The following is a 21,781-nucleotide window of genomic DNA, read 5'->3' as shown; positions in this document are numbered from 1 at the left end:
AAAGTGATCCTGATAATGTGCAGCAGGCTGAAGGGTACAGAAGTGGTAAGGTTCTCCACCCTCCTGTTTCAGGAAATGTTACTATTTACATGTTTTCTTCCTCATTTATTGTGTTATGTGGATGCAGAGTGACCCTCCCCTTAGAAACGGATGGTCGGCAGCTTTCCTGTAATTGAAGAGGTGCAGCCAGCGCTGGCACTCCCAGAGCCAGAGCGGCATTCACAGGGACAGAGTGACATTCCCAGAGCCAGAGTGACACAGGGACAGAGTGACATTCCCAGAGCCAGAGTGGCACTCACAGGGACAGAGTGACATTCCCAGAGCCAGAGTGACACTCACAGGGACAGAGTGACATTCCTAGAGCCAAGTGACATTCCCAGAGTCAGACTGACACTCACAGGGACAGTGACATTCCCAGAGCCAGACTGGCATTTCCAGAGCCAGAGTGACACTCCGAAGAGCTGTAGTGGCACTCCCAGGGACAGAGTGACACTCCCAGGGACAGAGTGACAATCCCAGAGCCAGAGTGGCACTCACAGGGACAGAGTGACATTCCTAGAGCCAGAGGGGCACTGCCAGAGCCAGACTGGCATTCCCAGAGCCAGAGTGACACTCCCAGGGACAGGGTGACACTCTCAGAGCCAGTGGCACTCCCAGGGACAGAGTGACACTCCCAGGGCCAGAGGGGCACTCCCAGAGCCAGAATTGCATTCCCAGGGACAGTTGCATTCCCACAGCCGGAGTGGCATTCCCAGAGCCGGAGTGACACTCCCAGAGCCTGGCGCTGGCGCTGGCACTGCCTCCAGGAGAGTTCTGAGCACTGCGGTGCAATCGGCACTCGGCTCAGCCAGCTCGGCGCTCATCCTTAATGTGATGCTTATGAAATAGAAATTCTTGGTTACATGAGATGAGTGCTCAGAATTATTTGACATAAATGCAAAACATAAACACGTCACATCAAAATACTTGCTTTAATTAACTGGCCACTGAGCCTGATCACGTATTAATTTTCAGTGCTACATAAGGCCTTTTCCCAGGCTCCGGGCTCTGCCCCTACCGACCCCGGGGTGTCAGTGATCACAGACGTACCGGATAACCCAGGCGGGTGCCGGGACTCCGAGGGACGGTCGCGGGGGCACTTACAGGAACGCCCCCACCACCGCGCTCGGCGACCGCACCAGCGGCGTCTCCGCGACGCGTTTTCCCTACGCCCTCATGTCCTCCAGGAGTTAATTGGAATATTTTGGTGTGGAAAGCACACCGGGACTGCTCCGGAACGGTCGCTCCGCGGCCCGGGCGGTAGCCGGAAGGTTTTGGCGGCGCACCGAGGCGGAACCGCGTGGCCACCGGGGTGTCCGGGACGGTGGGGGCGGCCTGCGTCTCGTCTGGGCTCCGCTCGGCCCCGCTCGGCTCTCCTCGGCCCCGCCTCGGCCTCACTCGGCTCCCCTCGGTCCTGCTCGCCTCCTCTCGGTCCCCGTCGGCCCCTCTCGGTCTCGCTCGGCCCCGCTCGGCCTCACTCGGCTTCCATCGGCCTCGCTCGGCTTCCCTCGGCTCCTCTCGGCCCGGTGGGCTCTCCTTGGACCAGCTCGGTTCCGCTGGGCCCCCGTCGGCCCTGCTCGGCCTCACTCAGCTCCTCTCGGCCCCGCTCGGCCCGGCTGGCTCCCCTCGGCCCGGATAGGCTCCGCTCGGGCCCCCTCGTCTCCCCGCATTACCCTGAGCCCCTTCGTCGCGCGTCGCGTCCTGCACCCCGCCGAGATGGATGACGAACCCGAGCGGACCAAGCGCTGGGAAGGAGGCTACGAAAGAACATGGTATGTTCTTCCCCGTTCCACTCCCTCACTTTTCTGGCGAAAGGGGAGGGAAAGTCTCCCTTCCGCCCGGTAACACTCTGCTTTGCCTAGGGAGATTCTTAAAGAAGACGAATCGGGGTCTTTGAAAGCGACCATCGATGACATTCTCTTCAAGGCAAAGAGGAAAAGGTAGTTTGTGTGGCTGCAAGCACTGGCTTCATCATTCTGAAAGTGGGTTGTATGTTTTTGTGTCCTTACCCCTTCATGCTTCCTGCCTGCTGCTTGTTGTGCCATGAAAAGCTGTAAAATGAGCTGTAAGCGAAACGCTGCGTGTGTGCAGGCTGTTCCCCAGGTGTGTGCAGGTTGTGCTCCATCGATCTGGTGATGGAGCAGCGGAGCTCTGCAGCTGCAATCTGTCATCGTCGTCAACATCATCATCATCATCATCATAATCATCATCCCCCCGTGGTGTAATGGTGGGCACTCCGGACTCTGGATCACAAGGTCGTGAGTTCCAGTCTCCGTGGAGACCATGCCGGGCAGTTTGATGCCTCCCTGCCATCTGATCCTGTCAGATCTCGGATGCTCAGCAGGGTCAGCCCCGGTTAGTACTGGGTGCTGTGACAGTCCCAAGGACTTCCCTGTCACTGTCCAAGCTCGCATGGCCGTGGCAGATGGACCTCAGGACTTAAATGGTGGGGCCAGTTCTGCACACGCTGAGCCTCACCTAAAAAATGCACTGTGCAGGCTGGAAGGGCACACCCATGTGGGGAGAGCCCTTCCCAAATCTTCATTCGCGAAGTTTGGCCATACATACAATAGTTTGAGCTGGCAAAATGCCAACTGCCTGGTACCCAGTCAAAAAGTCCACTCCCAGAGCAGGAGAGTGAGGGAAAACAGCAGAATCGAGGCTTTAAACACGGTGAGGTTTTTATATTTATACAAAGAAGAGGAGAGCTTAACACAGAATATGAAATAGCACATAGTGACAGGAAACAACAACAGGCTCACCGAGGTCGCCCCAGCTAACGAGCGAAAGTCCAAACCAACGAAACCTCCTCCCCAAAGGAAACCTCCCAGCAAGAGGGAAAAAGGAATTAACAGGAATATGCTCACGTCCCTGGGTAAACAGCCACGCGGACTGGTAGCAGGGCCTTATATCAGCAGTCGGGAGCAGAAACCCTCCTGGTCAGAAGCATGGACTGAAAAGAGAGAGAGACTCCTCCCCCCTTGCTTGTTATACTCCCCATCACTTCCTGATGATGTCAGATGATATGAAATACCTCTTTGGCTGCTTAAGTCAGATGATAACCTGTCCCCTCTAATCTGTGTCACATCCTTTGAGGCCTGCTAAAAACTGAGGCCTAAATGGGGACCTGTGCTGACTAAAGCCAAAACTACCACAATGTTCACCTCTTATTTCATATCATATGACGTCTACAGCCCATATACCACATTAATCATTTTCCCGTGCTTACATACATATATATATAGTCCATATGCAGTCCTTCGAGGTAGATGTCCTTTCGTCAAGGATCAACACCTGCATCACTTCAGCTTGGATCCTTCGCCTTTTGGTTAAAGTCACAGTTCCAAGTTCAGGACTGGTTCACAGGTTAGGGCTGTTTTATCATTGGACATCACGGGATGCCAGTATCAGCTTTGTTTGGGTCTTTTTCATCCAGCGTCTGATTTCCTGCAAAACACAACTCAAGGCACATAATTAGTTTTTCCCCAAGGCCAAGTTGCCTTGGGGCACACACTGGATCTCACCATCTTTTCTCATCACCCACCAGGTATTCCCAGGCCCTTGGGCAAAAACAATCCCACGAATGGGTTTGTTTTGGCCTGAGGGAGAAGTAATCCAAACAGATTTCCCTAACATGCCTCTCAGGTGAATCCCTGGAACTTTGTCTCCATCCACTGTGTGGAGGGATTCTGTTTGGGCAGGACCAGCTCGACTGATAGACCCTCTAGTGTTAACCAACCAGGTGGCCTTGGCTAAGTGCTTATCCCAGTTCCTCAGAGTTCCTCTACCCAGTGCCTTCAGAGTTGTTTTTAATAGTCCATTGCACCTTTCAACCTTTCCAGCCGCAGGTGCATGATATGGAATGTGATATACCCATTCGATACCATGCTCCCGTGCCCAAGTGGCCACTAGATTGTTCTTGAAATGAGTCCCATTGTCTGATTCAATGCGATCTGGAGTGCCATACCTCCACAGGACCTGTTTCTCAAGGCCCAAGATAGTGTTCCGGGCCATTGCATGTGGTACTGAATATGTCTCTAACCATCCAGTGGTCGCTTCAACCATGGTAAGCACATAGCGCTTACCTTGGCTAGTCTGTGGCAATGTGATGTAGTCCACCTGCCAGGCCTCTCCGTATTTATACTTGTCCCAGCGTCCACCATACCAAAGGGGCTTCAATCTTTTTGCCTGCTTAATGGCAGCACAGGTTTCACAATCGTGGATAACCTGGGAAATAGTGTCCATGGTTAAGTCCACCCCTCAGTCTCGTGCCCATTTATAGGTTGCGTCTCGGCCTTGATGGCCTGAAGCATCATGGGCCCATCGAGCTAGGAACAATTCACCCTTTTGCTTCCAATCCAGGTCTACTTGTGACACCTTGATCTATGCAGCTCGGTCTGCCTGTCTGTTATTATCATGTTCCTCATTAGCTTGACCTTTGGGCACATGGGCATCTACATGGCGGACTCTCACGTTCAATTTCTTTACTCTGGCAGCAATGTCTTCCCACAGGCCTGCAGCCCAGATGGGTTTCCTTCTACGCCTCCAATTCATTGTCTCCCACCGGTCTAGCCATCCCCACAGAGCATTTGTTATCATCCATGAGTCAGTGTACAAGTAGAGCCTTGGCCATCCTTCTCTTTCTGCAATGTCTAGGGCCAATTGGACGGCTTTGAGTTCTGCAAACTGACTCAATTCGCCTTTCCCCTTAGTGGCTTCTGCCACCCATCGGGTGGAACTCCACACAGCTGCTTTCCAGTTCCGGCTCTTTCCCACGATACGGCAAGAACCATCAGTGAAAAGTCCATAGCGTGTCTCTTCATCTGGCAGCTGTTTATATGGTGGAGCTTCTTCAGCTCGACTCACTGACTCCTCCCCTTCTTCCTCTGCCAGACTGAAGTCCCCACCTTCAGGCCAATTACTAATGATTTCTAGAATTCCAGGGCAATTTGAGCTCCCAATTCTAACAAGTTGTGTAATCAAAGCAATCCATTTGCTCCATGTAGCATCGGTGGCATGATGTGTAGGGGGCACTTGTCCCTTGAACATCCAGCTTAGCACCGGTACTCAAGGTGCGAGGAAAAGCTGTGCTTCCGTATCAATGACTTCTGAGGCTGCTTGTGCCTTCATGTGCCGCTAAGATTTCCTTCTCCATAGGGGTGTAATTGGCCTCAGAGCCTTTGTAGCTTCGGTTCCAGAAACCAAGTGGCCGCCCTCTTGTCTCACCAGGTACCCTTTGCCAGAGGCTCCAGGAGGGGCCTTTATCTCCAGCTGTGGAGTAAAGCACTTTCTGTACATCTGGCCCCGTCCTGACAGGTCCAAGAGCCATGGCATGTGCAATCTCCTGCTTGATCTGCTTGAAAGCCTGTTGTTGTTCAGGACCCCATTGGAAATGGTTCTTTTTACAGGTCACAAAGTAGAGAGAGCTCACGATCTGGCTGTACTCTGGGATGTGCATTCGCCAAAAGCCCATGGCTCCCAGAAAAGCTTGAGTCTCTTTCTTGTTAGTCGGTGGAGCCATTGCTACAATCTTATTGATGATGTCGGTTGGAATCTGGCAACGCCCATCCCGCCATTTCACCCCTAGGAACTGGATCTCTCTGGCAGGTCCCTTGACTTTACTCTTCTTGATGGCAAAACCAGCCTTGAGGAGTATCTGGATGATCTTTTGTCCTTTTCTGAATACTTCTTCTGCTGTGTCTCCCCACACAATGACGTCAATATACTGGATGTATTCTTGGGCCTCGCCCTTCTCTAGTGCGGCCTGGATCAGCCCATGGCAGATGGTAAGACTATGTTTCCACCCCTGGGGCAGTCGATTCCAGGTGTACTGCACGCCCCTCCAGGTGAAAGCAAACTGCGGCCTGCACTCCGCTGCCAAGGGAATGGAGAAAAACGCGTTAGCGATGTCAACAGTGGCGTACCATTTTGCTGCTTTGGTCTCCAGCTCATACTGGAGCTCCAACATATAAGGCACAGCAACATTCAATGGTGGCGTGACTTCATTCAAGCCACGATAGTCCACAGTCAGTCTCTATTCTCCATCTGATTTGTGTACAGGCCAAATGGGGCTGCTGAAGGGTGAGTATGTTCTACTGACCACCCCTTGACTTTCCAGCTTCTTGATCATCTTATGGATGGTGATCACAGCATCTCGGTTTGTCTGATACTGTCGCCTATGTACGGTTGCAGTGGCCATCGGTACTTCTTGATCTTTGACTCAGAGTAATCCCACAGCAGAAGGGTCTTCTGAGAGGCCAAGAAGAGCAGACAACTGTTTGGACCTCTCTCCAATCACTGTGGCTACACCAAAAGCCCACCGGTACCCCTTTGGGTCCTTGAAGTGTCCTCTTTTCAAGTAGTCCATACCCAGGATGAAAGGGGCTTCTGGCCCCGTCAAAATGGAATGCTTTTCGCGTTAGTTTCCCGGCAAGCTCATGTCGGCCTCTACCACCGATAGGTCTTGAGACCCCCCAGTTACTCCAGAAATAGAAACAGTCTCTGTACCCTCCTGTTCTGACAACATCAATGTACATTGGGCACCAGTGTCTACCAGAGCTCGGTATCTCCGAGGAGCCAATGTGCCAGGCCATCAAACCCACACTGTCAAGAAAACTCGATTGTCCCTTTCCTCCTGGCCGGAGGCAGGGCCCCTCTATTGCTGCTCCCTGTCCGAGCACTCACTGTCTGACGTCAGTGATGTTCTATCAGAGACTCCTCCATCAGAGTTGAAGGAGTCTCTCCTTTTATGTCTCGGGGACCGATGTTTCCTTTGTGGGGTCTCTGCCTCGACTATATGGACAGCCTTTTTGCCAGCTTTCTTCCGTATTAGCTCTTGCATCCAGACTCCGAGCTTAAAGGTGGGCTCACCGTTCCATTTTTCCATGTACTCCCCCAGTGCACATAGGCTAGCCCACAACCATCCACGTTCACTACGTGGTTTACTCTTGGGGCTTCTCTTCTTCCCGTGTGCAGTACGAGGGGAGCGTGGACCGGGATCGAGAATGAGACCAAGATTGAGACTGTGGCCTTTCCTCGGTCCCATCTTTGTCAGAGGTATCAGAGGGCACCCTTCTCTCAGTGACCTGTCAGTCACGAGACCTAGAGCTGCCACTAGAGTCCGGAAGATCAGCCCATAGAGCGTCAAGCCCCTCTTCTATTGTCCGTAGCCAACTGCACTGTGCGGGGTACATGGTCACCACTCTCGGAAAGAACCGTTAGCAGGCAGCTGACCAACGATGGAGGGCAACCTTGCATTACTTTCCTCCACATTGGCATTGTGCAGGGGACATACTCTGGATTAGTGGTAGCAAGTCCTTCCAGCGGATCACCATAGAGAAGCTCTAACAGTGCCAGTTCCCGTAGGTATTGGTTGGCTTCATCTATGGTTGTCCACTTCCTTGGGGAACTCTGTAAAGACTCCCTATACAGGTATGCCCCAGTCACACCTCCAAAGAGTCGCAGCAACAAATTGCGATCACCCTGTTCCTTTGCCATCTCCTTTTCAATTTTATCATCTCTTGCAATAATGCCCAGGTGTTGTGTCTCTTGACCATTCAGCACGTAAGACCCAGCTCCTTCATCTCGGCATCGGAGCACCCATGTAAGAATTCGTTCACCAGGCAGGCGCCTGTATTCCTTCCGTATGTCCTGAAGTTCTGCTGGGGTCAGTGATCTGGATATTATGGTCTCCTGTCTAATTTCTCTTAGCCGTTCCTGTTTCCCAGGTGATTGTTTGGCCCCCTCTGTTGAAGGTCCTGCACCTGTATCATCTGTCAAAAAGCTTGCAGTTGCCCCCTCACCAGCTTCTTCTGCTACTGTTGCTCCTTCTGCTACTGTTGCTCCCTCTCCTAATGTTGCTCCTTCTGAAGTCCCTATCCATGACTTCCTTTTCACTACAGGAGCAATAATAGTTTTTTGCTGATTGATCTGGGTGCCTGTCTGGTTTGGAGTGTCTGTACTGTCCCCCACAATCTCGGTCCCTGTGTCCTCCCCTGTAACTTTTTGGCAATGCTCTATTGCAGCTCGGTAGGCATGGGCCAAACCCCAATAGAAGGCAAGCAGGTGGTGATTTGGGTCAGAATAAGCAAGGCATCCTTCCTTCAGGCAATGTGCCAGCTTTTTAGGGTGGAGCACCTCCTCTGGAGTAAATTGCCAGGTAACAAGAGGTGCCAAACGCCCTATTAACATGCCCAGGCTACTCCATCTTCCTTGCCACCCAGGCAGTGGCTTCTTCAAGGGACGTCCCAATAAGGGTCTTTTAAAACCCGGATTTGAAGCTCGCTCTGTCCTGGACCAAAACCACCAGCATAACACCACCTTTTTCAAACTTATCAATGCACCTAGGGTTTTCACCAGTCCCACGACTGCCATCAGAAACATCAGGTAAGAAGCCCCAAAAACTGTGTATGCTCCTGCTATGAAACCTTCTATGTCGAAATCAGGCAAATACTGGAGGGAGAAAAGAAAATCGAAGTCAAAAGCTGTACCAGGCAGAGTAACTCTCACCAAGTGAAACAGTATAAGCACTAACACAGGCAAACTGACAGTTATAACTAAGGAAGGTATTAACAAAAGGCCTATTACCAATTTGTTCTCCATTTTGTTTTACTTTCAATGCCCAACGTGTTCCCAAAACACAAGATAATCTACACTAGTTTACCTAAACAATCCCCGGGAACACAGCCAAGCTCCCGGGAAACTTGCCAATACTCTTGGTCAGTTCCCGGGTTTCGGCACCAAAAAGAATGTTATAGTTTGAGCTGGCAAAATGCCAACTGCCTGGTACCCAGTCAAAAAGTCCACTCCCAGAGCAGGAGAGTGAGGGAAAACAGCAGAATCGAGGCTTTAAACACGGTGAGGTTTTTATATTTATACAAAGAAGAGGAGAGCTTAACACAGAATATGAAATAGCACATAGTGACAGGAAACAACAACAGGCTCACCGAGGTCGCCCCAGCTAACGAGCGAAAGTCCAAACCAACGAAACCTCCTCCCCAAAGGAAACCTCCCAGCAAGAGGGAAAAAGGAATTAACAGGAATATGCTCACGTCCCTGGGTAAACAGCCACGTGGACTGGTAGCAGGGCCTTATATCAGCAGTCGGGAGCAGAAACCCTCCTGGTCAGAAGCATGGACTGAAAAGAGAGAGAGACTCCTCCCCCCTCGCTTGTTATACTCCCCGTCACTTCCTGATGATGTCAGATGATATGAAATACCTCTTTGGCTGCTTAAGTCAGATGATACCTGTCCCCTCTAATCTGTGTCACATCCTTTGAGGCCTGCTAAAAACTGAGGCCTAAATGGGGACCTGTGCTGACTAAAGCCAAAACTACCACAGTCAGGAAGGTCCCTAGAAGTCATCCAGTTTCTACATGCCTGCTGTGGGCAGGGACACCTCCCACTTGACCAGGTTTCTTAGATGGGGCTCTGAGCATCCAGCTTGGCCTTGAAAACTTTCAGAGACGAGGCATCCACAGCTTCTAAACTTTTGTGGGCATCTTGTGCCAGTGCCTCACCACCCTCATCATAGAAACATCTTTAAACCCACTCTCTTTTAGTTAGGAATATTACCCCTTGTCCTATCACGACAGAAGCTGGGGTCTGTTATCATGGCATCAGCTTTCTATTGCAAATTTCAGAAAAATTGCTAGAAAAAAAAATTAAGTTTTGCTTTATTTCAAGTTGTGTTAAAGCATTCAAGTTCGGATAAAATTTTAAAGCTTCATTAAACCTAGTAGTTAGAAATAGTTTTTATTTGTTTTCTGAAAGGTGAGAAATCTGTGGTTGAGTTGTGGGGTTTTTCAGTGTGAATAAGTGTCTGCAATTTGTTACCTCTGCGCAGTTGCCAGAAGTCTAGTATGGAATTTGTTTTGGACTTGTGTTTTAGGAACCATTTGCATCTTACTTAAAACCTTCTGTGTTTTGTTAGGCTCTATGAGCACCATGGACAAGTTCGACTTGGAATGGTAAGTTAATATCTTAACTCTCTTCTTTCCTTAGTCCAAAACTATGAGACTAGAGGTGGTGTTCCTAAGCTGAAAGACACTTCCGCTAACCTAACGTGCTTGAGACTAAATCTTGTGTTTTCCACCAGTTTTGAGGGTTTTTTTAAAGATTCTTTTTATATTTTCAGTGTGGAAGTGAAGCATGAGTATTCCAAGGTGGACTTCAGAGGTTTGGAGCACGGGTTGTGTTTGGCAGCAGCAGAACAATCACGTGCACTCACACCGTCCATTTTAATTCATGTGAAAAGTGGACATAATTGAAACAGCTTGTAAATAACAACACTGAGCTCTTCCAATGAAAACATGCAGGCTCAAGCTATGCATGTTTTGTAGCCTATGAGAGGAAAAGAGAAGTGTGCATTTTTCAAGAGGGGTGTTTGTTTTTCTTTCCTTTTGAAGGAAAAGTGGCATTACACATTACTTCTTCAGTTGATGTTGATTGCATGACTCGGTATACAGAATATTCCCAGTCTGAGGGAGGAGATACTGGCTTTTTTAAGTAAATGGAAAAATGAATTCATTTCAGTATGTGTTCTCTGAGTGATTTTTACTTATGATGGAAATGCAGATGCGTCACCTTTATGTGGTTGTTGATGGATCAAGAACAATGGAGGATCAAGACTTAAAACCAAACAGACTTACATGCACTTTGAAGGTATTTCTGGACTTAAAGGTTTTCTCTTACTAAACCACTGTTTCTCTGTAATTCCAGTTGCATTTTGCATTTAAAAGAATTGCAATCTCCTGTATGTGCACAGCCTCATCTTTCCTATCATCCCTGCTTTTTTCCCCTTGCTTCTGTTGCTAGTCTGTGTTTTTCCTGTTTTTTGAATAGTAAAATCTGTATGGCATTATTTTGTCATGCATGTGTACTTCTGTACAGGAAAAACACTTTGTAAGAACATATTAGGGAAAGGCAGTTTTTGAAAACTACGTGGAAATTAAGTGTTACAAAGGGAATAAATGATGAACAGATGTTTTCATCACACTTCTAGAATTGTTTATGTTTTTTTTCTTACAGTTCTTTTTTTTAATGAATTCTGATTTGAAAAGATGTTAGACAGAAGTTGAATTGGTTTTTCAGACATGAAGGACTTGCACTGTGTGCATCTTTTACTATGTGATCTTCCCTAGCACTAAAGCATTAAATCCTGGGTTTTGATGATTTTGTACAGATTAGTGCTTTGTGGTGTATTGGAAACCTCCATTTCGACCAGCAGGAATCAAACAAAGGAAGTGAATGAAACTTGAACAAAGGAAGTGAATAAAATAAAAGGGAGACAAATTTCTGAAATCTTTATTGTGTTGTTGACATGGGATGAAGGAGAAGGGCTGGAGTGAAAGAAGAATAGAAGAAAATGTCTCATTTCTCTGTTTTGTTTTTCCCAACTTTTTTTTTCTTTAATGATGCTAGATGTTTTGAAAATATCAACTACTTAATAATGCATGAGGAATAAAACTGTAATCAGTTTTTAACAGTCTTAATTTTCTTTATAGTTATTGGAATATTTTGTTGAAGAGTACTTTGACCAAAATCCTATTAGTCAGGTATGTACTAACATGCAAGAAACAAGTAACTGTTTCTTGCCTGTTTTAAAAGGCAGTTTTAGTTTTAACAGTATGTAGTAAAATGTTTTCTGTTTATGTGTACCTTCTTGTAAGGTTGCTTATCAGTCTACTGAAATTCTTGTTTCTGCCTGAACTAATGAAAATAAGAACCTGTCTGTTGCCTTTTTTCTAGCATCAATTTTAGTAGAGAAGACCTGATTATATTTTTTCAGGCACTTAGTATTTTCAAAGATTTCATTTTGTGCAAAAGTACTGGAAATGCATAATCTGTGTTAACTGATACATCGCACTGGGCTGCTGTTGGTACTCCTAAAAGGAAACCTTAACTTGTATGGTTAAGTAATTCTGATCCATAAGGAAGTATTAGGCAAAATATAGCAAAAATGTAAATCAGCTTGTTTGAACACTTGGTAAGAAAAGTTTTGACTTTTTTTTTTCCTTTTCCAGCTTGGCTTAATTGTAACCAAGAGTAAAAGAGCTGAAAAAATGACAGAACTCTCAGGTAGGGAGGTAGTATTTTTTGGTTTTCAGTTGGAGGTGTTTTTATCTGTTTTCGTTGATGTTACAAGTTCTGCCTGATACACTGTGAAAATGAAGTGATGTTAACATCCTCCTCCTCATCATCATCATCATCATTTTTAGAACATAAATTACTGCAAATGACCTGAAACTGTAGTATTTGTTTTGATCTGTTTTGGTCCAGAATAGTCACTGTGTGCTTTTTGCCATCAAGTCTTGTCCAGATTGCAGCTAAAATATGTTTTGTTTTTCTATAGTTAATTTCGCACCCTGTTTGGTAATTTCATATGTCATGACATGTTTGTGTTCTGTGAGATGTGATGATATATTAAAAAGCAAGCTGTTACACCAATTTCTGTGGCTCCAGAGATAAAACAGACTTTACCGAGGAAACTGAGGATGAATCAATCTTTGAACAGTACTTCGAGGATAACCAAAGAAACTAAATTCTTTTTCTACTGAAATGCTTTGTGAGACATTTCGCACTCATGTTAAGCAATTAATGATGCGCAGCAGTGATTTTATTTTTATTGGCTTCTTAAAGTTTCTAACAATGACTGCTGGTATTCCAGTGTCTGTTAATACATTGTTTTATTGTTTTCTGCATTCTGATAAGAAATCAGTTTCTACAGAAAAATACAGACAAGTCACAGTGTGTGAATTGCTGCTATATAAGTACACTTTGTTACATACAAAGTTTAAATACTTCAATTCTTTTAACTTGTTGTGTCAGTTGAATTGGTTGAGGTTTTTTTTCACTCACAGGAAACTCAAAAAAGCACATAGCTGCTCTGAAGAAAGCAGTGGATATGAACTGCAGTGGAGAACCTTCTCTATATAATTCCCTGAATTTGGCCGTGCAGACTTTAAAGTTAGTATTTACATGGAGGGGGGGGGGTTATTTTCTTTGTGATTGTGAATTTTTTAAGAAGCAGACAGAATGTTTTTGTAAGTAGCATCTTGCATCATGCTGACTTGAGTTTTTCAAAGAGCAACTTTATGTCCCCTTACAATACAAATTATTAAGAACTTAAATATGCCAGTAGTGCAGAAGTTAATTTTCTAATTCAAGATGTTTGTATTTAGAGGTGTGCTACTTACAAAATGCAACAATATTTTGCAACCAAGTAGATGATTGTATGGAGATACCGTGGTGAAAGACACTGCAATTATTTTTTACGGGAGAGCTAAGGTATCAGAGAGAACAGAGTTAGGGCTTAATGATAGCAGGGAAAGAAGCAGCATTGAGTCATAGTAATCTTGGGTGAGTTTTGGCATAATTTAGAAAGAAAAATTTTTAGGTATGATACATTCAAAAGAATTTTTTGCTCGTTGAGGTGCTGAGTTGTATCCTAGTTTGTGGAAGACTGAACAAAAACTTATGGCTAGAAACACTTGAGAGAACAAAGCTAGTAGTGAATATCATAAAAAACTGTTTGAATAACTAGCTGAAAGAGAGTTTTCAACTAAGAACCAAAAGTACTTAAGAGTAATGGATTTACACCTTCAAACTGATTAGACATTTTTATTTTAACAAGTCAGGAAGCCTGACTGTAGTGTTACTGATTTGAAGGTGAATTTTACCTGTGAGAGTATGGATAAGGTACAAGGGATAAATTAAAGCAAACAATCAGATAGCAACTACAAAATCAAATATTGTATTTTAGGTGCTGGAATTGTTTGACTTCTGGAAGGTGAAATTCTGGTACTCAGAGAAAGATCTTACTAGAATTTGTAGAAAACATCATGTCATGTCATCTTCTGACTTCAGTGTATCAAAGTCCTTGAAGACATTATCATACAAGTAGCTTAGTGTGCAGTAAAATGACTGTATACTCTCCCTAGGCACATGCCAGGACACACAAGCAGAGAGGTTTTGGTGGTCTTCAGCAGCCTGACGACCTGTGATCCAGCCAACATCTATGATCTAATTAAGGTACAGAACTGAAGTTTGACTACTACATCAAACATCCAAGCTATTAGAGTAAAAACAGACAGTTGCAGTGCCATCACCAATTAATTTTTATTTAAGACTCTCAATCTTTTTACTCTTTTATGTTCTGCACATGAATTTGAGTATGATTTCTTTTTCTGTTTGAAGTCTTTAAAAGCTGTCAAGATCAGAGTATCTGTCATCGGCCTTAGTGCTGAAGTTCGAGTTTGTACAGTACTTGCCCGAGAAACTGGTGGTATGTATCTGAAGTTCAGTAGTTATATTACTAACACAGGTTTAAAATCAAAATTAAGTTGCTAATTTGTTACAAATTCATTCATGCATTTTGATATTTAAGGATGAATATTTTCCATTGTGCTGGCACAAAGTTCAAGGGTTTCCTGAATCCTCAAAATACACAGTAGTAATTGAAATTATTATTAGGTGGTAGCTGCAGTTCTAGAGAGAAAAAGTGTAATATACTTTCAAACTGAGTGTTCCAGATGTGATGTGGACTTAAGCAGTGTAACATGTTAATTGTTGTAGTGGTAACGCTTACTATATCCTTACTTCAGTGTAACATTAGAGAAGAAACTCCGTGGCTTCATATCTAATTTAACATTCTGGTGTTACCAGATTTAAAACCTATCTTTTTCAATAGCATTAGCAGGGCTAGTTTTTAGGAACAGTTTTGAATAAATTATTTTTTCTGTGTAAGTTGGTTTTTGTCATTTGGAATATATGTTTGCATTCTCATCTGCGTGTTACCTGTGAGTAAGGCATTTATTTCTTTGTAACAGGAACATACCACGTTATTTTAGATGAAGGTCATTACAAGGAACTGCTGATGCATCATGTTAGTCCTCCACCTGCCAGTTCGAGTTCTGAGTGCTCTTTTATCCGAATGGGTAGGATATGGTTTTGTTAAACTCTAAGCACAAGATTTGCCCTGTCTTTTTCTTTCTTTGCGTCTTCTATGTTAAAACTGTAGAAATATAGTAAGAAGTGTAGTAAAGACATTGCACAATTGGGATTTTTTAATCTTTACTTGTCCCGTCAAAGTAGTCAGCTTTTAAATAAAGCTAAGTATTACATAGGACAAATTACTCAACACAAGTTGGAAATGATGAAGTGGAATCATGTTGCTTGTAGACTAATTGTTATAAATGTAATTAATACTTAGAAGTGAAGGATGAAAAGCTATTTTGTTTCTCCCTGTTTTTTATTGTGCAGAAGGCAACTGCTAAAAATGTTAATAGACTGTAAGAGCCAGGTAGTACATGTTTGTGAGGAGCACTAGTGTGGTGGTCTGTCAACAAGTATATTAGGTACCTTTTCTTCTCCTGATGTGTTTCTCTGTAAATTTAATCTTGGAGTTAAACCAGAATAGGAACTCTAATGCCACAAACCAGGGCATTGAGATCTGTCTTTCATCCACCACTTTCACAGAGAAGAATATATGTATTTTTGTGTAGATACAAGTACTGAAGAGGATTACTTTTTATAGGTAAAGCCTGAGCAGCAGTTGGAAAAACTAGCTGCCCATCTGTGATGAGCTGTGAAAAATAAGTAGTAGAAAGAAAGGTATTTATTACAGTTTTCAAGAAGTGCTGTAGTCTCATCTGTCTGCAGTTGGAAGGTGAATATAGCCTTAGTGTCTCTGTATAAAAATATTTTCCCCTTAACTAGAAACCATTGTTTAAGTGAACATTCATGTGGTGCTTATTCTGCTTTCCTACCATTGCATATAATTTTCTTTAACAGTTGTTCAGAAACAGAGTTCCAGTGAGCTTCAGTTAATACAAAGTCTATGAAAAGGTATTTTTTCAGTTGGGAAAGTACAGTCAGGGATGTGTGGATGTAGAAGAATTTGATATCCAGTAAGAGTGTATTAGTTCTACTGTAATAACAAACAAGAAAGAGATAGGCTTTAATATTTAGAGTAGTCTTTGGACTTCTCTGTTGAAGTAAAAAACTGAAACATTACTTGCATGTTTAAGATCGTTAATATGAGATGTTTTTCTCTTCAGGTTTTCCTCAGCATACTATTGCTTCTCTATCTGATCAAGATGCAAAGCCCTCCTTTAGCATGGTGTAAGTAGAATAATTAGAATTCAAGGAGCTGATAAGAATTCAATATTAATTAGTCAGGTTCAACAGATCTGCTTGACAGTGAAAATACTGCAAAATATCATGAAAAATAGTAAGCAGTCTTGTGACTTCTCAGTAGATATTTTATTTCCATTTGCACATCCTGTTTGTGACCATAGTTAGCTCTGTTAAATATGCTTTTTAAACTTTGCAATTTAATTTTTCGAAGGTAGTAAATGTTGCTTAATGGTGTTATAAATAACCCACAGGGGTGCTACAAGGCATTAAAGTAATTACTGCTCATTTTACTTCACTTCTTGATTTAAGTATTATTATAATTATTATAAAAGATAATTAAGAGGATGAAGGGTATTAGCTGAATAAACTTTTTTATCTATTTCCTAATATGACTTTAATGGGAAGTTTAAAGTAGAGGCCACATTTGATTACTGTCCCAGAGCTCTTCTTAATGAAAAGAAACAGTTTTCAGGGCTGATACAGGAGTCTGACTTTTAAGAAGGAAATAGTGTCTGCTATTTGAAAAATAAGTACACTAACATGCACCTTACAGTCAATACAGAATGTTTTTGAGTCTAAGTAGAAATAGCAGTGCAGTTATCATTCATGGCTTTATTTTTTAAAGATACATTGGCTCCTTTATTTGAGAAAATTTGGTCTTTGTTCTGTTTCTGGGGGAAAATGGGATTATTGATACCTTACCATGTCAATTGCTTTCTGACACTTAAACATGGAAGTGTTGCATGTAATCTACTGAAACTTTTTTAATTGTTTCTTGTTATATAGTAGGTATAGTGTTATCTCTTAGGTACTAAATTCTTACTTTCTACTGTAGGCAATTGGAAAACAACAGTGAGCCGGGTCTCACACTGAGTGGGTACTTTTGTCCCCAGTGCAGAGCCAAATACTGTGAGCTTCCTGTGGAATGCAAAATCTGTGGTAAGTAGCAAAAAGAGGTGAGTGGATGAATTAGGAGTTAGTGGTAAGAGAGTTTAAGGGGTAGAAAAATTCAGCTATACTTAGGATTTAAAAGTCAGCTCTGCTTTAAGAGTCCTGTGTTCCTGTGACCTGGGATGTCAACTTCATGCAAAAGACTTCCAGGATACACCTCTAACAGTGAAGCTGTATCGTATCTCCTGGTATAATGTTATAAACTAAAAGCCCTAAACCAAAGCAGGGAAGAAGGGTGATCCATATCTGAATGGTAATTTCTCAAGAATCCTGATTTAGCAGATACACCAGTGTTACAGATTTCTCAGTGCAAGGCCATGGAGATAGAATGCTTTGTTGTCAAAGGACAGAAGTATCCTCCCAGCTCCGGGAGTATATGTATGAAAGATGTCCAAGTTGAACCCAAGGGCAGGCTGCACAGTGACACATGGCAAGCTGTAGAGTTGTAAACAGAAGGTATGCGGTCTTGCAGATGTTAACAGACTGTGCATATCTTCCCCTATTGCCCTTAGTGAGGGTAGGAAGGAGGATTAGCACGTTTTACAATATTAATATTGTGAGTGGTTCTGTCCTTTTAGCTTCTACAGGCTTCTGACTAAAACTTGATAGATATTACCAAGATGTGTGTATTTGGCAAGAGGATAAAATAATTAGTTTTGGGTCACTTTGTCCTCGTTTAATTTCAAGTTTTTCATACAAGCATAAGTTTAGTTCCAGCAAGGGAATAGTGGAACTGGAGAAATCTTGTGTGTTAGCAGTGGATTCTCCACAGCTGCAGTGACCAGCGGAACAAGAGCTCTGACGTGAGTGAAGACATTTGTGCCAGCTGCCAGCCCATGCCTCAGCCAATCTGTTCTCAAGGTCTAACCCCAGCTGGCAACTCAGCCCCACACAGCCACTCACTCCCCTCTGTTGGGTTGGAGAAGAGAATCAGAAGGGTAAAAGTGAGATTTATAGGTTGAAGTAAAGACACTTTAATAGGTACAGCAAAAGCTGTGCATGCAAGCCAAGTGAAGTAATTAATTCACCACGTGTCACTCATAGAATCTCCATCATGTGTAACAGTGACTGGAGAAGAAAAACACTGAACAGTCTCCCCTTCCCACCTTCACGCAGCTTTATAGGCTGAACATGATGCTGTATGGTATGGGATATCCTTTTCTTCTGCTGGGAAACTGCTGTCCTGGCCGTGTCCTCTCCCAACTCCTTGTGCACCCCCAAACCTACTCACAGGTGGGGTGAGAAGCAGAGAGTGCCTTCACTCTGTATAAACACTGATTAGCACTAAGGAAAACACCCCTGCATTATCAACCCTGTTCCCAGCGCAAATCCAAAACACAGCTATGTACTTGTGAAGAAAATTTACTGTTCAAACCAGCAGAGCTGTGTTAGCTGGAGCAGGACTATGGCATGGTTTTGGCAGTATTACAGCAGGCTGCAGTAGAGCTTTGTAACTGGGCATCATTTTAACTGGTAGTGTGATACAGCAGAACCATCATTGCCAAAGAGGAGCTTTCTAGCTTCATCACTGTGCATTGTAGGTGTACGTCTAATGACAGAGTTAATCCTTTTCAGTAGAAATTTGATTGTTCTTTATATTTGGATTTAATTCTGGGAAGGGTTATGGGTTTGGCTTATAGAAGCCAACAGAACAAGTAATTTCAATTTCTTTAATTCCTAAATGCTCTGAACCACTGAGTAATTTTTTTTTTGCTTTTGGCTTTATTTTATACAGAAAAGCTTTTTGGTAAGTCCTCTCTTGTAATAATTTTGATGTCTCTTTATTTGCAGGTCTTACACTAGTGTCTGCACCTCACCTGGCTCGGTCTTACCATCACTTGTTTCCTTTGGATGCTTTTCAGGAAGTTCCGCTGGAAGAATACAAGGGGGAACGGTATGCAAATCACATTCGTGATAAAGAGTGTACTTTTGAATCTTGTAATTTTTTTGTCCAGAGTAAAACTAGCTGGCAGCAGCTTCTTTGCTGATGACACTGAGTGTTTGGGTGGTTTTGGGCACCTCTGGCAGTAAGAAATACTTGTAGTTCACATGAACTGTGAGTTCAGTTGAATTGTGGAAATAATTACCATAAATTGTTATTATGTATAAGATGTTCTTTAAACACTGATTTACTCTTTTTTCCAGTTAAAATAACACAATTTTGCTTTCAGATATTGTCAAGGCTGCCAGGGAGAAATGAAAGATCAAAACGTAAGTATGTTGAACTGCGTTGGAATTTTCATTGGGGGGTGTAAGAAGTAGAGGTGAACCTTCAGTATAGTCTTCTAAAGACCAGAAAAATATTTGTGGAATTTTATGTCACAGTTGACTAGAGTTCTGTGTTCAAGAGCCATGCTTTTTAGACTGCAAATTCTGTGAAGTGTGGGAAGGGATTTCCTATGGAGCTGCAGAAAGGAGGTTCCACTCTTAGCGATTTGGAAGCATCTACAATGAACTGAGCTCAGTCCTGTGGATATACTTGCTGTTAGAAACTTTAATTTCAGTGTTTCAGAGTTTCAGTGATGTTAGCAACTGTCTCAGATTTAAAAAATACCCAAGATATCTGTCAAAGACAGTGAGGAGTCTTCCTGGACTGGAAAGAGGACCTCCCTCTCCTGGAGCCACCATAACCCTGAAATTAAGAGGCTTTAGCAGAAAATGTGTAAAAGAGGATAACAGTTCTTTACTACAAAAAAACAAAAAGAAAACAGAACAAGCAGCAGCACCGCAACCGAGACTTTCAAACGCGGCAGTCCCGCTTTGCCCTCCGGTGCAGTGACAGCCCCGAACAGCGGGGGCGCTGCTGAACGCCGGCGGCGGCAGCTCCAGCGCGTCTGCGGGAGCCGGTGCGGGGCAGGGCCGGGTCGTCAGATGCGGTCTCGGAGCTTCTCCGGATGGTGAAGGCCACTGCTGGCACGGGAAAGGAGGACGGGGGTGCTCTTGCCCTCGGGGGTGCACGTGAACTCACGCTGTTGGTGGCTGGCTTTAGCGCAGACAGTCACTGAGGTCTGAGTCAGCGAGGGAGAGAGCTGGGACTCTCCTATTAGCAGCGTGCACGGGTGGGGATGTCGCTAGGAAAACCCCACTGCTGTGCTGCCCTGGGCAAAGCCAAGCCAAAGCCAGGTGGCACAGCTCCAGCAAAAGCATGTGTGCCCACTGTGGCAGTCCCAGTTCCCCCCCTGCAAAAAGCCCCACAGAAACTACCCTGATGTCACAGGCAAAGCTATGCAGGGAAAGAATTGGGAAAAAACAATGAACCCTTAATGTTTGCTTAATTCTCCTTAGAAGAGACTTGCCTCCTCTCATGCCTGACTGTGTTGGTGTGAGAAATACACTCAAAAGTTTGACACTGTAACATCAACATAGTCTATTTACACTGTCTTGATGAAACTACTGTTGCCCTACTGTAGTGCTATGGTGGTGATAGTATTTTTCTAATTTGACTTGGTTTTCTATCCTTTCCACACAGGTTTACGTATGTAAAGTGTGTCAGAATGCATTCTGTGTGGAATGCGACCTGTTTGTCCACAGTTCCCTGCACTGCTGTCCTGGCTGTATTCATGAGCATCCTGCTCCTGTATCTGAATGATGTCATACCTGAGGGAAATTGTATCTGTGTCACTTTTGCATGAATCTAATTTTGTTTATTCAGCCATCACTTTAACTGGCACATCTCAGAACAAGAAGATGATTATAGAGGGATGGACAATGCTATCATAATATTTTCATGATTTTGTTACTGTTAATATATTCTTGAATTACCTGTATCTGTTTTCTCTGTTCTTGTCTGAAGTACTCTGAGTTTTTCCAGCTTTTATTATGGGTAATGTGTATATTTGTAAATGTTAAAGCAGTAAAACTGTTTTTATGATGATGTGGCGATGGATCTTTATTTCATTATTTGTTCAGAAAGAAGCTCTGAAAGTATGTTTTACATATCTGTTGTTACAAGCCATGGGTTTTGGTGGATGGTGAAGCTCTATAGATCAAAATACTCTTTTGTAAGGATTCAGCAAAGATGTTTTTGAGCAATTAATTGGTGGACATTTCATACAGGAATTTCAAGTATTGTGGCTATTCACCTTGGCTTTCAGTAAGGCAGCTCAAGTACAGTTATTATAAATGTGGTGAAGACACATTTTAGGTTTTAGTGGTGCAACTCAAAGCTAACTGAATTCTATTACTGATGTGTCTGCAGTTGTGTAGTTTAAGTTTCACTTTCTTGTAGGAGGTAAGTTTGCTGAAAGGCAATTAATTTGCAAAAGGGCAAGACCTGGGTTTGTACAAACTATAGTTTGATGGGCTCAGTATTGAAGACAGAGATGCTATTTGGTTCCGAGGCTATAATGAATTGAGAATTGCGCATCATCTTTTTGCCTTGGCCAAACCCCTGGAGCAACAGACAGTAAGACGGGTGGAGAAGGGCAAGCTGTGTCCTTATCTGAACATCAAAGAATATGAGTTGAGACAAATGCAAGACTCAGTGTGTCTTCAAAGTGTGATTGCAATTGGACTTGTGAGACTGCCACATGATACACCTCAGGAAAAGGTTACAGGTGCAGTGTCTGATCTTATGATGATTGTAAATACATCAGTGACTGGGTTACTCTGGATATATATTACTTAATTTTTAAAATTTTGATCTTTGTTGTCAG

The 21,781-nt window shown here is 43.8% G+C and overlaps 1 protein-coding gene across 2 annotated transcripts; it reads left to right on the top strand.

The window, feature by feature from the left end:
* Positions 1-1,341: 1,341 nt before the first annotated feature.
* On the top strand, positions 1,342-20,997 carry GTF2H2 (general transcription factor IIH subunit 2). Of its 2 annotated transcripts, none has more exons than XM_071581423.1 (15): positions 1,342-1,811; positions 1,902-1,979; positions 9,970-10,006; positions 10,614-10,700; positions 11,543-11,593; positions 12,062-12,116; positions 12,899-13,004; positions 13,979-14,069; positions 14,235-14,322; positions 14,867-14,974; positions 16,097-16,160; positions 17,011-17,114; positions 18,918-19,020; positions 19,298-19,337; positions 20,596-20,997. In XM_071581423.1, the coding sequence occupies exons 1-15, from the start codon at positions 1,756-1,758 to the stop codon at positions 20,713-20,715; spliced, it is 1,188 nt and encodes a 395-aa protein (XP_071437524.1). In that variant the 5' UTR covers positions 1,342-1,755; the 3' UTR covers positions 20,716-20,997. The 2 variants fall into 2 exon arrangements, with proteins under 2 accessions (XP_071437524.1, XP_071437523.1); XM_071581422.1 differs by having other exon boundaries at positions 1,727-1,811; positions 1,906-1,979.
* Positions 20,998-21,781: the final 784 nt, after the last annotated feature.

The sequence above is a fragment of the Pithys albifrons genome, chromosome Z (assembly GCF_047495875.1).
Source record: "Pithys albifrons albifrons isolate INPA30051 chromosome Z, PitAlb_v1, whole genome shotgun sequence".
Taxonomy (NCBI): domain Eukaryota; kingdom Metazoa; phylum Chordata; class Aves; order Passeriformes; family Thamnophilidae; genus Pithys; species Pithys albifrons.
This window is presented reverse-complemented; position numbering and strand designations above follow the sequence as displayed.

Excerpts from the sequence above, each read along its gene's own strand:
- GTF2H2 (XM_071581423.1), top strand. The coding sequence starts at position 1,756 with ATGGATGACGAACCCGAGCGGACCAAGCGCTGGGAAGGAGGCTACGAA. Across the intron at positions 1,812-1,901 it reads GGAGGCTACGAAAGAACATG|GGAGATTCTTAAAGAAGACG; the intron begins GTATGTTCTTCC and ends TGCTTTGCCTAG. Across the intron at positions 17,115-18,917 it reads TGTGGAATGCAAAATCTGTG|GTCTTACACTAGTGTCTGCA; the intron begins GTAAGTAGCAAA and ends CTTTATTTGCAG.